This window comes from Sycon ciliatum, chromosome 7 (assembly GCF_964019385.1).
Source record: "Sycon ciliatum chromosome 7, ocSycCili1.1, whole genome shotgun sequence".
NCBI lineage: Eukaryota > Metazoa > Porifera > Calcarea > Leucosolenida > Sycettidae > Sycon > Sycon ciliatum.
Genome location: NC_088649.1, coordinates 34,219,969 through 34,232,001, shown reverse-complemented (window position 1 = coordinate 34,232,001; position 12,033 = coordinate 34,219,969). Strand labels below are relative to the sequence as shown.

General features: G+C 45.6%; 1 protein-coding gene across 1 annotated transcript in view; it reads left to right on the top strand.

The window, feature by feature from the left end:
• Positions 1–12,033, top strand: part of LOC135820674 (uncharacterized) — a 159,101-nt gene that overhangs the window by 28,236 nt on the left and 118,832 nt on the right. Inside the window, exons 4-5 of the mRNA XM_065333689.1 lie at positions 5,807–5,917; positions 7,392–7,406. Coding sequence (XP_065189761.1) covers positions 5,807–5,917; positions 7,392–7,406 — 126 coding nt within the window. The remainder of the gene's footprint in view (positions 1–5,806; positions 5,918–7,391; positions 7,407–12,033) is intronic.

The following is a 12,033-nucleotide window of genomic DNA, read 5'->3' as shown; positions in this document are numbered from 1 at the left end:
GGGCACATCTTGAGCACACGAGCAGAGATGCCATCCGGTCCAGTTGCTTTTGATACAGCCAAGTTCGCCAAGTGCCGTTTGACCGTTGCTGCGCGGAAGTGAATGTGCTTTAGCGTGGCATAGGCAGGTCGTTGCAGGTCAGGCAGGTCAGCAGCACAGAGGTCGTTATTGCCAAGGCTACACTTGTTCGCAAAATGCGCTGCAAAGCACTCGGCTTTCTCACGAGAAGAGTGGAACTCTTGTCCTGCAGAGTTGGTCAGCAGGGGGATGTCAGAGCAACGTCCCTTGCCTGCTGCGCTCTTGATGGTTGACCACCACTCTTTGTCCCGGAGGGAACCTGCAGTAAGCTTGTTGCGAATTCTACGTTGATGTGCTAATCGCGCTGCATGACACGCTTCCACTTCGTGGTTAACAGTTGTGATGTACTGGACCTTGTGGTTATCGTTGCGGGGATTGCGTCGCCACAGCTTCCATGCCCGCTCCTTGGCATGATTGGCGTTAGAACAGTCCGGTGTCCACCATACAGGGTTGGATTGGTGCACCACAAGCTCTTTGGATGGTATGAACTGTTTCATTCCATGCATGATGACATCAGTTACGCGCTGACAGGACTGCTCCGCACACCCATGGATCTTGGCGGGCCAGTCTATGTTGCGGAGGTAGGCTCTCAGGCGGTGCCAGTCAGCAAGGGCGTATTTCCAAACCTGTCGAACAGCAGGATCTTCGCGTCGTGGATGCTGTTGGAGAAACTCGGCAATGATAACGGCATGATCAGATCGTCCAAGTGGTGCATAGGCTGTGGTGCATATGGGGTGTGGGAAATCGGAGATGATAAGATCGAGAGTATTGTTGCCGCGGGTTGGCTGGGTGACATGCTGGACAAGATGATGTGCTGCGCAGACTTCCTCCAGGCATTCGCCGGCTCGGGTAGTCTTGCTACTCTGTAGCCAGGCTGAATTATGCACGTTGAAGTCCCCTGCAATTATCACATTGCTGCCAAGACGGCGGACATCATCCAAAGTGTTGTCTAGGTAGTCCATCAGGCTGGTGTCTGTCTCTGCACAAGAGCCAGGCCGGTAGAGCGCACCCAGAACAGTCTTTGTTCCGGAGTGCATTGCCAGGGAAATCCATAAGAGCTCGTGATCACGGCAATCTATATCGTCGTGGTACAAGACCTGTGTTTTGCTGGCATTTATGAGCAGGCCGATATCATTGAGCCAAAGTGCAGCATCCAGATTTGATTTTGAACGTTTTCTTTTCCTCCTCGGTTACCTCCATACAGATTATTGTCAGCAACTGCACAGCATAACTGGCAGCCATGGCTGAAGTGAAGAAAGGAATGCGCTGCCACGAGACAAGCAAAACAGAAAAGATGTTAGTTCTCTTTCGGGCATGCACTACACACAGGACGGCGTGACTAGATAAAATGGACTCCTGGACTGTGAATAGGGGACTTGTACTCCTTATAGGGGATTGCGTGGATGGACAGAGCTGATCAAAATTGAGCGGACTCCTGGACTCTGTATAGTGGATTTTGGACCAATGGACTCTATATAGGGTGCTGGATATTATAGTGCATGGGCTTTATACTGAGTCCAACATGTAAAATCTTAAACAATAGTGCGGTGGACCTGTACTGTGCACAGGGAAGGCATCATGGACATGATCTACGTGTATAACTTATAAGTGAGCTTGCCAGGACACATCATACAAACACATTTGCACATATTCAAATAGGAGATTCCCAAGATACAATATCCAATATTAGACAGTTCATAGACCATGTTAAATGTCATGCCACGTTGTAGGCTCGCTCGCCTCTTTCGCTAGCTTATCTCTCCGCTCTCCACCATGGTCAACATAGTGATACATTTCACCCCGCTGATGCATTATTTTCTTCCGATTATCATCTTCTTTCCTTCATTCTTTTCTTCTCTTGCCATGGCTGGCTAACGCCCCGTCCTTTGCATTGGCTTCTGCCATTGGACTGTGAAATAAAAAAATAATAAAAAATAGGACTTGGCTGTTGGGTAATCCTGAAATAAATATATTGTTACCGGTATTACACACTCACACAGCCGCATATTCATACATAATACTTGTACGGTGTTGTGTAGCTGTAGGTGACACTTACGTTTCGTCAGGCGAAATTACTGGTCAGTCGGCGACACGCATTTTTCACACAAATTTGCGTTTCACCTGCTGGGAGAGTATGCGTGTACTCAAGTCTCATCCTGAGCACGTTTTTTCTTTCTTTTTTTCAGCTCCAATAGCTGTATTTTTCATTGCAAAACCATCCTCGATTGTTGTGTTCGTTGTTCAAACGAAGTGGACATTCAATCATGAAGGCAGAGGACATAGGAGCCTGATTGGAGTTTCTCGTGGCATAGGACGGCCACACAGAGACACTTTGGGATTTTCTGAACATAAAATACCGTACGCACGATGCTGAGATCAATTTGTGCGATATCAAATTGTTTGTGATCTACCACATCGAGGAGAACGGGATCCAAACACAAGCTTACCGACGGTTAGGCTGCCGAACTGACTGGACAAATGATCCCTGGCTTCACCAGACGCCAGAAGTCGGACACTATGTCCTTTGCCGCGACGTCCATCTCCAAAAAGAACTCCATCTTCGTCGTGAAAAGGCTTGAAATACTCAATATTCAACCGAGATTCGCGGTCTCACCCTTTCTCAGATCGAATCATTTTTTTGTTGTAGCAGTTGCAGGGCAGATCCACGCCACTACTTCAACAGAAGATGGCTCCAAAGCATGCCTGGAACAAGCCATATCGAGGTTGCAAGCCACCCCTCTCGGCCCTTTTTTTGAAGAAATTCGAAATTTCAATGGTGGAAGATATACTATGAAGAGAATTTCAAAAAGTATGTTTCGCGGAGCGATCGCTCAACCTACGTCATTCAAACTTTGCAGGATGGTTCAGACGTACCTGCTAGTCATGGAACCACAGAAGATGATATCATAGCTGACACACAGAGTCACACACACAGCAGATTCGTGTGCACAGATACTAAATTAGTGGACGTCGTCATCTTCTTCCCGCTGATCTCAAATGTACTATGACGTGCTATTTCGCCTGACATGTTGTTCTTTCATATCAGTATTAGTATTTATTATCAGAGTCTAATCAATTCGTTCGTCGTTGTCAGCGTGTAAACGAGGTACTGCTTGCCTTGAGTCAACAACACGGAATTCATGAGTTAGGATTGTTCTAACTACGACGTTGCATGTTGTTTGTACATTTACAATCACGTACATGCAGCTTACACAGCTGCATAATGCCGTTTATTATTATTTTTAAAATTTTACTTTTATTATTTTTTCGGCAACGCAGATGATGATGATGATGATGATGACATGCAGCTTGGCAAGTTGTGTCATGATGCAATGCATACTAATATTTATTCCCGTAGCTATGCAGAAGACGTTACTTCAGTAACGTCTGGCGCTAGCCAGGGTCCACACAGCTTTAATCTGGTATTTGTTTGTTTGTGTGTTTGTTTGTTTGTGTCACGCCTGGCGCTATCCGTATCTGACGGCAAAAAAGCATAGGATGTTATAAATTTTTCAATTCTCCTATTTTTTTCAGGCATATCCTGGGATTCGAACCCACACTATCGACCTACATGCATTCCCCCATACACTTCGCATTCATACCCATTCTTCCAAGTTGCTTCACGTTATTATCTTGCGTTTGAAAGCCCTATTTGAATATTGCGGGCAGCTGTATGTGGCCAGCTGTGTTTGATGGTACGGTACGGTACGGGAGACGGTGTCGTATTACCCTCGATCGTACCTGTCCCGTACCTATCCCCTACCGTACCGTGCCATCAAAGACGGCTGGCAACAATGAATATTCAAATAGGGCTTACAAACGCAAGATAATAACGTGAAGCAACTTGGAAGAATGGATATGAATGCGAAGTGTATGGGGGAATGCATGCAGGGCGATAGTGCGGGTTCGAATCCCAGGTTATGTCTTAAAAAAAAGGATTTTTTAAAAGAATTTATAACATCCCTATGCCTTTTTTTGTCTAGGTCATCAAGGCAAAAAAGCATAGCGTAGGGCCCTGAGCTTCCAAGCTCTCTCGTTTCACTACACGTATTTCTCGTAACACATCAATTCTTACTTCGTAGGTGTTTAGGTCCGGTCTTGCGTGACAGAGGTAGTTAGTCTTAGGTAGCTTTCTCCATGATTGATTCTAAGAAACACGGACATTGATTCTAGCTTCAAACTGTTTCTTCTTTGTCTGCCTGTGCATTTTGTTCTCAAACAAATCCTTCCTTCAATGTGTTTATATTTTTCCCGCTCTGCAGACTTGTTTGCTCGCGCTCAGCTTTGTTTTCTTTTTTTTGTCTACTGCATTATGACGTATGATTTGTGTAAGCACTTATCACGTGACCATTTCACTGCATGTGCTATGCATGCTCTAGGCTAGTGCATTTGAGCGATCGTAGCGATCCGCTTTCCTTGCCGTTTTCGTCTTCTCCGCTTCTTTACTCAGTCGAGTCAGTGTCACTGCACTAGTTTGTTTTGCAGTTTATCCACGTCGCAGTCGTTCATGGTCGCCATCTTTACATTTGATTTTGATGCGCAGCTGCATGCTGATGCAGCTGCCTTTTTCCTTCTTTCGATGATTGTCTTTCCAATTTTTATACTGAATCTACTGTATGTATTCTCTCACCCACATTGTAGCATGCCAAGGGTTGGATGCAGGGGTGGTTAATTAAGGTACTTGTAGTAGTAACAATTCAGTAACAAGTGGTACCGAAACCCGATCGAACAGAGCATCAGGACCGGTCGAGTGCTCGTGTGGAACCAGTGCAGGAGGCAGTCGAGTGAATTTTAGTATTTTTTAGTGTTTGTGGTGTTGGTTTGAGCTACACCAGTGCAGTGGCAGTGTAACCATGGCATCCATCAACATGGATGGTTACTTGAGAGCGTTTAAAGGAAAAGGCGAGGACTTCCAGTTGTTTTGGAGGAAGTTTTTGGTTCTGTGCCGACTACAGAAATTGTCGACTGAAACCGACCGCATGGCATCGTTGCCATTGTTTTTGGATGTTGATGCCTTCCACCTGTATGAGCAGTTGTCTGATACTGACAAGGCCAGTCAATAAGCAGTAAAGAAGGCCCTGGAGACTGCTATCACCATGACCCCGGAGGATGCGTTCCGACAATTTAAAGCGCGGATGCTCCGGGACGATGAGCCTGTGGATGCGTACGTCACCGACCTGAAGCGCTTATTGGTGCTGTCCGGTCACACATGTGCCCATGACAAGGATATGGTGTTGCTCGAGCAATTGTTGAATGGCCTGTCCTTGGATTATGGACGTCAGGTGCACATGGCGAGTACGGAGTCAGACCTGAATGTCACTAAGTGCGTCGCCAAAGTCCGTGCTCTGAGATCTACGGACGACCCCTGCCGCAAGCGTGCCAGTGCAGCGGGAGCTGTTGCCGCTGCTGCTCCGGAACTTCGCCAGTCCAGTGTGTTGTGCTTCAACTGCAATGAGGTGGGATACGTCCAGCGCAACTGTCCGCACCGCCGGTACCAGAAGGACGCACTCTCTCACAATAACGTCCACAAACCACCACGCCCAGTCCCTACAGCCGGTCGTACTTAGTCATGTTGATGTTTGCAAGTGCGCTTTCTGGTTAGGATTTTATCTCATTTCTGGTTACCTGATGTTTTGTTTGCTATAGGTTCTCTACATTTTATCATAAACTCTCCTTTCATTCCACGATATACTTACTTTCTTTTTTTCAATTGGCTGTTTATGTTCAGCGCAACCAGAAGTTGGTTCTGTCTTGCACAATGCTGTTAGAAGCTGCAAGCCCAGTTTCACATCTCACCTATGTACCTGTGGTACGGCGGACCTAGAGTTCACTTGTGAAAGTAAGTGCATACTTACATTTCCCAGTTTGTGTCTTTCCCTCAAACCAGTTAATACTTACATCATTTACTACTTTCGACTTTGTGCTTAATCACTGACATGACTGGTCACGTGGGTCTCCCCCGGAGAGGGGTGAAAGATACAACAGGAATCTGGGATAGATAACTCAATTCGTCAATGGCCAAAACCCCATTGAATCCCCAAACTCTGGGTGGACTAACCCACTTATGGGCTCACCACATTTCAGTAATTTGGCGAGGAAAAGGTGCAGAAAAGGGATTGATGGCATCAAGGTATCCGTCCCGGAATCCAACTGCATTCACCCCAGCCCCCAGTGAAGGTAATACTTGCTACTAGTGCGTGTGGCTAACTGGGGGAGGATCTGATGAATGATTCACTGGCAGCATTGATTACAGAAGAGTTAGTCCAGCCAGAAGTAGTCCATCAGTCACCAATTATGTACACTTGAAATAGAAAGTATAATCCTGAAACCAACACAGTTGGAGTGTACAACACTACCTATTGAAAAAAAGTATTCTTTCTAGACAAAAGACTGGTATATATGATAAATAAAGATACTCAAGCTGCGGACAAAACTGTTTCGTCCTTTGTGGACTCGTCAGCGCAGCACAGAGGAAATGAGGCCAAACCTGGTAGCAATGAAAAATATATATTTCCAAATAACCTAAGTGGAGATAATAATTTTAATATAGCTATGAATAGGATGAAGGCCGCAGACATCATGCAACTTTTTTGCGTTTCCTCTAGTGGTTTTATTGCACCTGTATCTTGATGTTATTTCTAACACCTTTCTATTTACAGTACTTAACTTCAGTTTCTTTGGTTGTATCCTTAGTTCCGTTTTTCCCACTGATAATAGGAACGAGAAAATCGTTTTCAATAATATTTTTGTTATAAAATACACAGTAATACATGTCAAACAAGTAACGTAGTTGCTTAATGTCTGTGGCCTTCATCCTATTCATAGCTATATATTTCCAAAGCCAGATTTAAACCAGGCCCGAACGTACCTTGCCAGAGTGCTCAAACTGACAAGTCAGTAAGAAATATTTTCTATCCACTGACGATGTTTTTCGGAACAACAAAACGTCTGGAGAAGTATCGTAAATATTTCTATCTGAAAAGGCACAAATAAATAAATATCATGGGTTAAAGGATGTCATTTAGTGATGTATGCATCTGGCATACATATCCTTCTAAGGTTTGGTACTAATGATATTTTGGCAGTCTCTTTTCTAATCAATCACCACTATTCTTTGCTGCCCTGGTCAGTACCCTGCCACACTGTTGCAATTAGTATGCATATTTCTAACCGATCGTGTTATGTTACATTGCCTTTTCTGCTTTTCCTTTCGAACAATTTCTGCTCCAACATTCCTGTGTAACTTTCCAAACACACATGGTCCTCACCAATTACTTCTTCCTTACTGTGGTGATCGGATGTTCTAACTTCAGAACCTGTTCAGAAAAGTAAGTCTGATTTGTCACGAAGCGATTGCTTATGTTTGAATTTACGTTGTATTTGACCCTATGCTACTTTTGTTGGAATTCTTTGGCTACGCGCATGTATGATGTGCGCATCAGGTAACAGATGACACACAGCCTGAGGTGTTCTGCCATGCTGACAAACTTGCTGTCACACCTTCGGTCTTTCCTCCGCTCCAAGTCCTCACTGTCGCCAATGAGGGACCCTAGCTGCCTGCTGGACCGCCAGGAGTCTGAAGTTGATGTCAGATGCAAGAATTCGGTCTTGGTCTCATTTACTGTTAAGGACTAATCCCCGAGTTCTGCGCTAATGATGGGGAGGCTTCACTTCAGCCACTCCTCACTGGTTGAGTACAACGTCACATCATCGGCGTAACCTGTTTCTCCAGGTATGTGACGGTCGGCGAAATGGCGTTCGGGAAGGTTTTCTCTCACTTGGCTCAGTGCTGCCTCCAGGAAACAAATAAAAAGAACAGGGCTCAGGCCATCTCCCTGGGGGGTGCTGAGAAACGGATTGGCAGTTGCCTTTCCTACTTTCACTGATATTTGTGTGTGGAACAGTAGGTGCTGGATCATGCGCACTTCATCGGGGCCAGTCACTAATGCCATGACGTCTAACAGTTTGGTGCGATCAATCATGTCGAACGCACGGGACATATCAATCCCCAGCATGTGGCATTCCCAGTTGTATCGAGTCGCCTTGGCCGCAATCCAGCGCTGTGTCCATACCACATCTGTTGTACTTCGGCCTTGTCTGAAGCCAGATTGAGTTGGACCAACATAACGAGCAACGTCCTTTGCGATTCGGCAGAGCACTACAAGGGAGAAACCTTTTCGGATGGTGTTCAGGAGGACAATGGGACGCAGGCTAGTCACGGATCCTCTAGGTTTTTTTTGGTTTTTGTAAAGGAATCAGTGTGCCAAGTCCGATGAACGATGACATGCCGGCACCCTCTGCTACGCTTTGGTTGATGATGTCTGCCGCTACGATGGATAGCTGTGATGTTCCATACTTCAGTAATCCTCCAGGGACTTTGTCCGGCCCACAAGCCTTTCCGTTTTTGAGTCGTTTCATCGCCTATCTGATATTGACGTACTTAACTTGTAAACTCTATGCCAACAGTCAAACACCCTTCGCTGTACCTCATGTTCTCTGGACTGCTAACAATTGTGCCCATCCAACAAAGTCTGCCAATGTTCACACATCTATTTTCATGAAATGCTTCCACCACATATTATTTGTTATCACAATTTAAAAAAATTCACACAAATTGAGTGTCAGCATACACACAATGGTATAACAAACATTTTGACAATAATATTATACCGCTTGCATGTCTTTATCTCTATACATTTCCTCATACAATTTCCTTCATCTTTCTGTGAGAACCGGACCTATGGGCCGGTAAGAAGGCAATCATGCCTGTGCAATTGGTGAAGTAAAATAAAAGTCAACAACAACAACAACAACAACAACAACAACAACAGGTAGCTGCTAGAATGCTATACATATGTTGTACTCAGCTACTTCAGGTACACATATCGCTACAATTGAATTGAACCAGCCCCCCGTTTATCATATTTCCTTATCCTGGCGTGATAGAGTTGTTTTTGTTTGCCTTTTGAATTAGTTATTGTTCTGTGCCCAGTCGGGACAAGTTGGGAAGTGAGACTGAGTTATTGGAAGTAATTATTCTGGATATGTTTGCAATGAGTGTTTGACTTGGAGTGGACTTCTGTGCACAGAGCACACAGCTAGAGCTGTGTGTTGTAGAGAATCTTACAGATTGTAGCATCAAGATGCTGTCCATGCAATAGTTCCCAATGGTAATAAATCAGTAATAGTTTGAACCAGGTCACGACATGATTGAACCCAATCTCAACTCCATTATTTTTAAGTGTGGCTTTGTTGGTTCTGTATCTGGATTATGTAGCATCATGGGTCATGGGTACTACTGCTGGTTTATTATAACACTTGGAAGGTTCAAGGTTCTGGTTATACCAAAGAGGGGAAGACAAGTGCAACGAAAACGAGCACAAGCTACAGTCCCAACGGAACAAAGAATGTCGATTGTTACTGGACTATGACTGTGAATGTCTCAGTACTCTGTCAGTTTTGTGCCTAGTTGTTGCACTTTCTGACTGTATAATAGTATCTGGTTACAGTGATGGAGAGTTACTCTTAACTCGTATCCATATGTCCTTTTCCTTTACAGTAGTAGCAGTAGTATTTATTATTTGACTAGGGGAATCCCAACAGGCATGGCTTTGTTACAGGGAACCCTACGTGAATCTTTGTGAGGTGAGCAAAAGTACTAGCAGATTGTGCCTCACGACAGTCTGGAAGACGAGGGTTCCACCGACCTGCCGCCAGAAAAGAATCTGAGCGCAGTCCATACCCAATATGTGCAGTAGGTAATACTAAGGCAGCTGTGTCCTGGCCACGAGTACGAGCATTTTTGTGCGGGCCAGCTGAACGCAGGAGAAACAGTGATTGAAGGAGGGGCTAGCAATGGATGACAAGCAGCGATAGATCAAAATATAATTCTAGTTTCAAATTAACTCTTTGCTCAAACTAATACAGATGACACCGTTGTAGAACTAATTCAGTGGTGGTCATTCTATCTAAACCTAATGCCTTCTTTATCGCAATATGGCTGACCGTTACAAGCCTGTTATATAGGGTAGTTTTCAAGCAATGCACATACGCATTACTTGCATATTCTAGAGTAGACTGTCAATTGAGAAATTTCTCTGAGCTGTAGCTGATACATTGCGACGGCCATGAGCAAAACAGGCTAGTTTAGCGAAGACCGCTGAGCACACCTTTTCGACTTGTGGGCGGAACGTTAGATGCTCATCGATTAGTGTACCGAGGTATTTCACAGTAGAGACAATGACAATACCTTTTCAGGTCAGGTACAGGGCTGGGCTCAGTGCAGGCAGGGCAGGGCGCCGTATCAACATGAACTGCATCTTAGTGTGGTTGAGCAGAAGGCCTTTCTCATCGAGGTATTGCGTATAACGCAACATCGTCAGCGTGCAGCTGCACGACACACTGGTGAAATATTTCGGAAACGCGGCGAATGTAGATGCAGAAAATAAATGGCCCAAGAACAGACCCCTAGGGGACTCCTCTTGTACAGGGTTTGGTGTTACCCTTCTCACCATTGACAATAACCTGCAGGCTGCGATTCGTGAGATAGCCTGAGAACCACTTGGGGACAGTGCCACTTAAGCCAATAGTGGCTAGCTCATCCAGTAGACTGGTGTGCTGCAGACGGTCGAATGCCTTGCTCATATTCGCAAAGACTACTCCATACTGGTCACCATTGTCAAGCGCTCTGTTCCACCTGTCTATGCAAAGTGTCAGGGCATCCTCACAGCTGTGATGTGAGTGGTACGCAAATTGTTCAGCTGGTATGGCCGATAGGTCTGGATTCTAGGTGAAATACGAAGTGACTTGCTTCTGGACAACCTTCTCTAGGATCTTGGCAGCGATAAGCAACAGTGAGATTGGTCTGTAGTTGGTGGCTGAGGTCTTATCACCAGATTTGTAAACAGGGCAGACATGGGCAAATTTGTAGGCAGCAGGCAAGATGCCAGAGCGAAGGGACTGGTTGACAATAACAGTTAGGGGATAGGAGACTGCATCTCTGCAGGATTTCAGGATGCAGGAGGGAATATCATCGGAGCTGGTGGCCTTGTTGGATGCCAGAGATTCAAGCTGGCGGTATCAAACTCCAAAAGGGTAGCGCCATTGGGGTCTGCAACGGGTAGGGGCAGCTCGACTGGTCTGGCAGGATCATGGACGATCTCGGCGAAGGTCGTCATCAGATCAGCTAGTGTGGCTGCTGGTGCAGCCCTCACTGCTGTTCTAATACACAAGCTATTGATAATGGCCCATTGGCCTCGTGGGTTATGGTGACGAATTTTGAACTCTCCGATGTTATACTGTGACTTCAGCAGCCTGTTGAGGAGAGTGCCTTCTCGCTGTATTGCGCGATACCTCTGGAGAAGCTGTTGGTCTGACAGGTGAGTGCGTACCTTTCTATGTAGGTGGATTCGTTGCTGGAGGAGATGTTTCAACTGAGGTGTCACCCATGGCTGAGGTTTCGGCTTACTGAAAGCTGGTGAGACCACAGGGCAGATTGGTGAATGTTTGTCTAAAACTCGAGTAATACAGTCTGAAAGCTGGGTGACGTGTGCATTGACATCAGCTGACTTGGGGAGAGGCTGCAGAGTGCTTTCGATATCATCACACAGTGCAGCAGGATCAATTGCACGTGGGAGCAGTTTGCGCATGATTTTGAGGCGGGAGCTAGCTTGCGGCGTGGCTTTGCAGGAGAAGTTAGTCAGAACGAGATCATGGTCGCTCACACCGTCTACAGATACTACAGTTGTCTTAACATGTGGTGCGGCAGCATAAACGAGTATTAGATCCAGACATGTCTTGGCAAGTCGCGTTGGTGAAGTCACGACATTGCGGAAGTGGAACTCCTCACACAGATTGGACAGGTGTTTGTAATGGTGGTTGTTGGCTGTTGCTTGGAGCACATAAGTGTTAAGTCCCCTAGCACAATAACACTGTGAAATTTGCGGCCGGTGACAT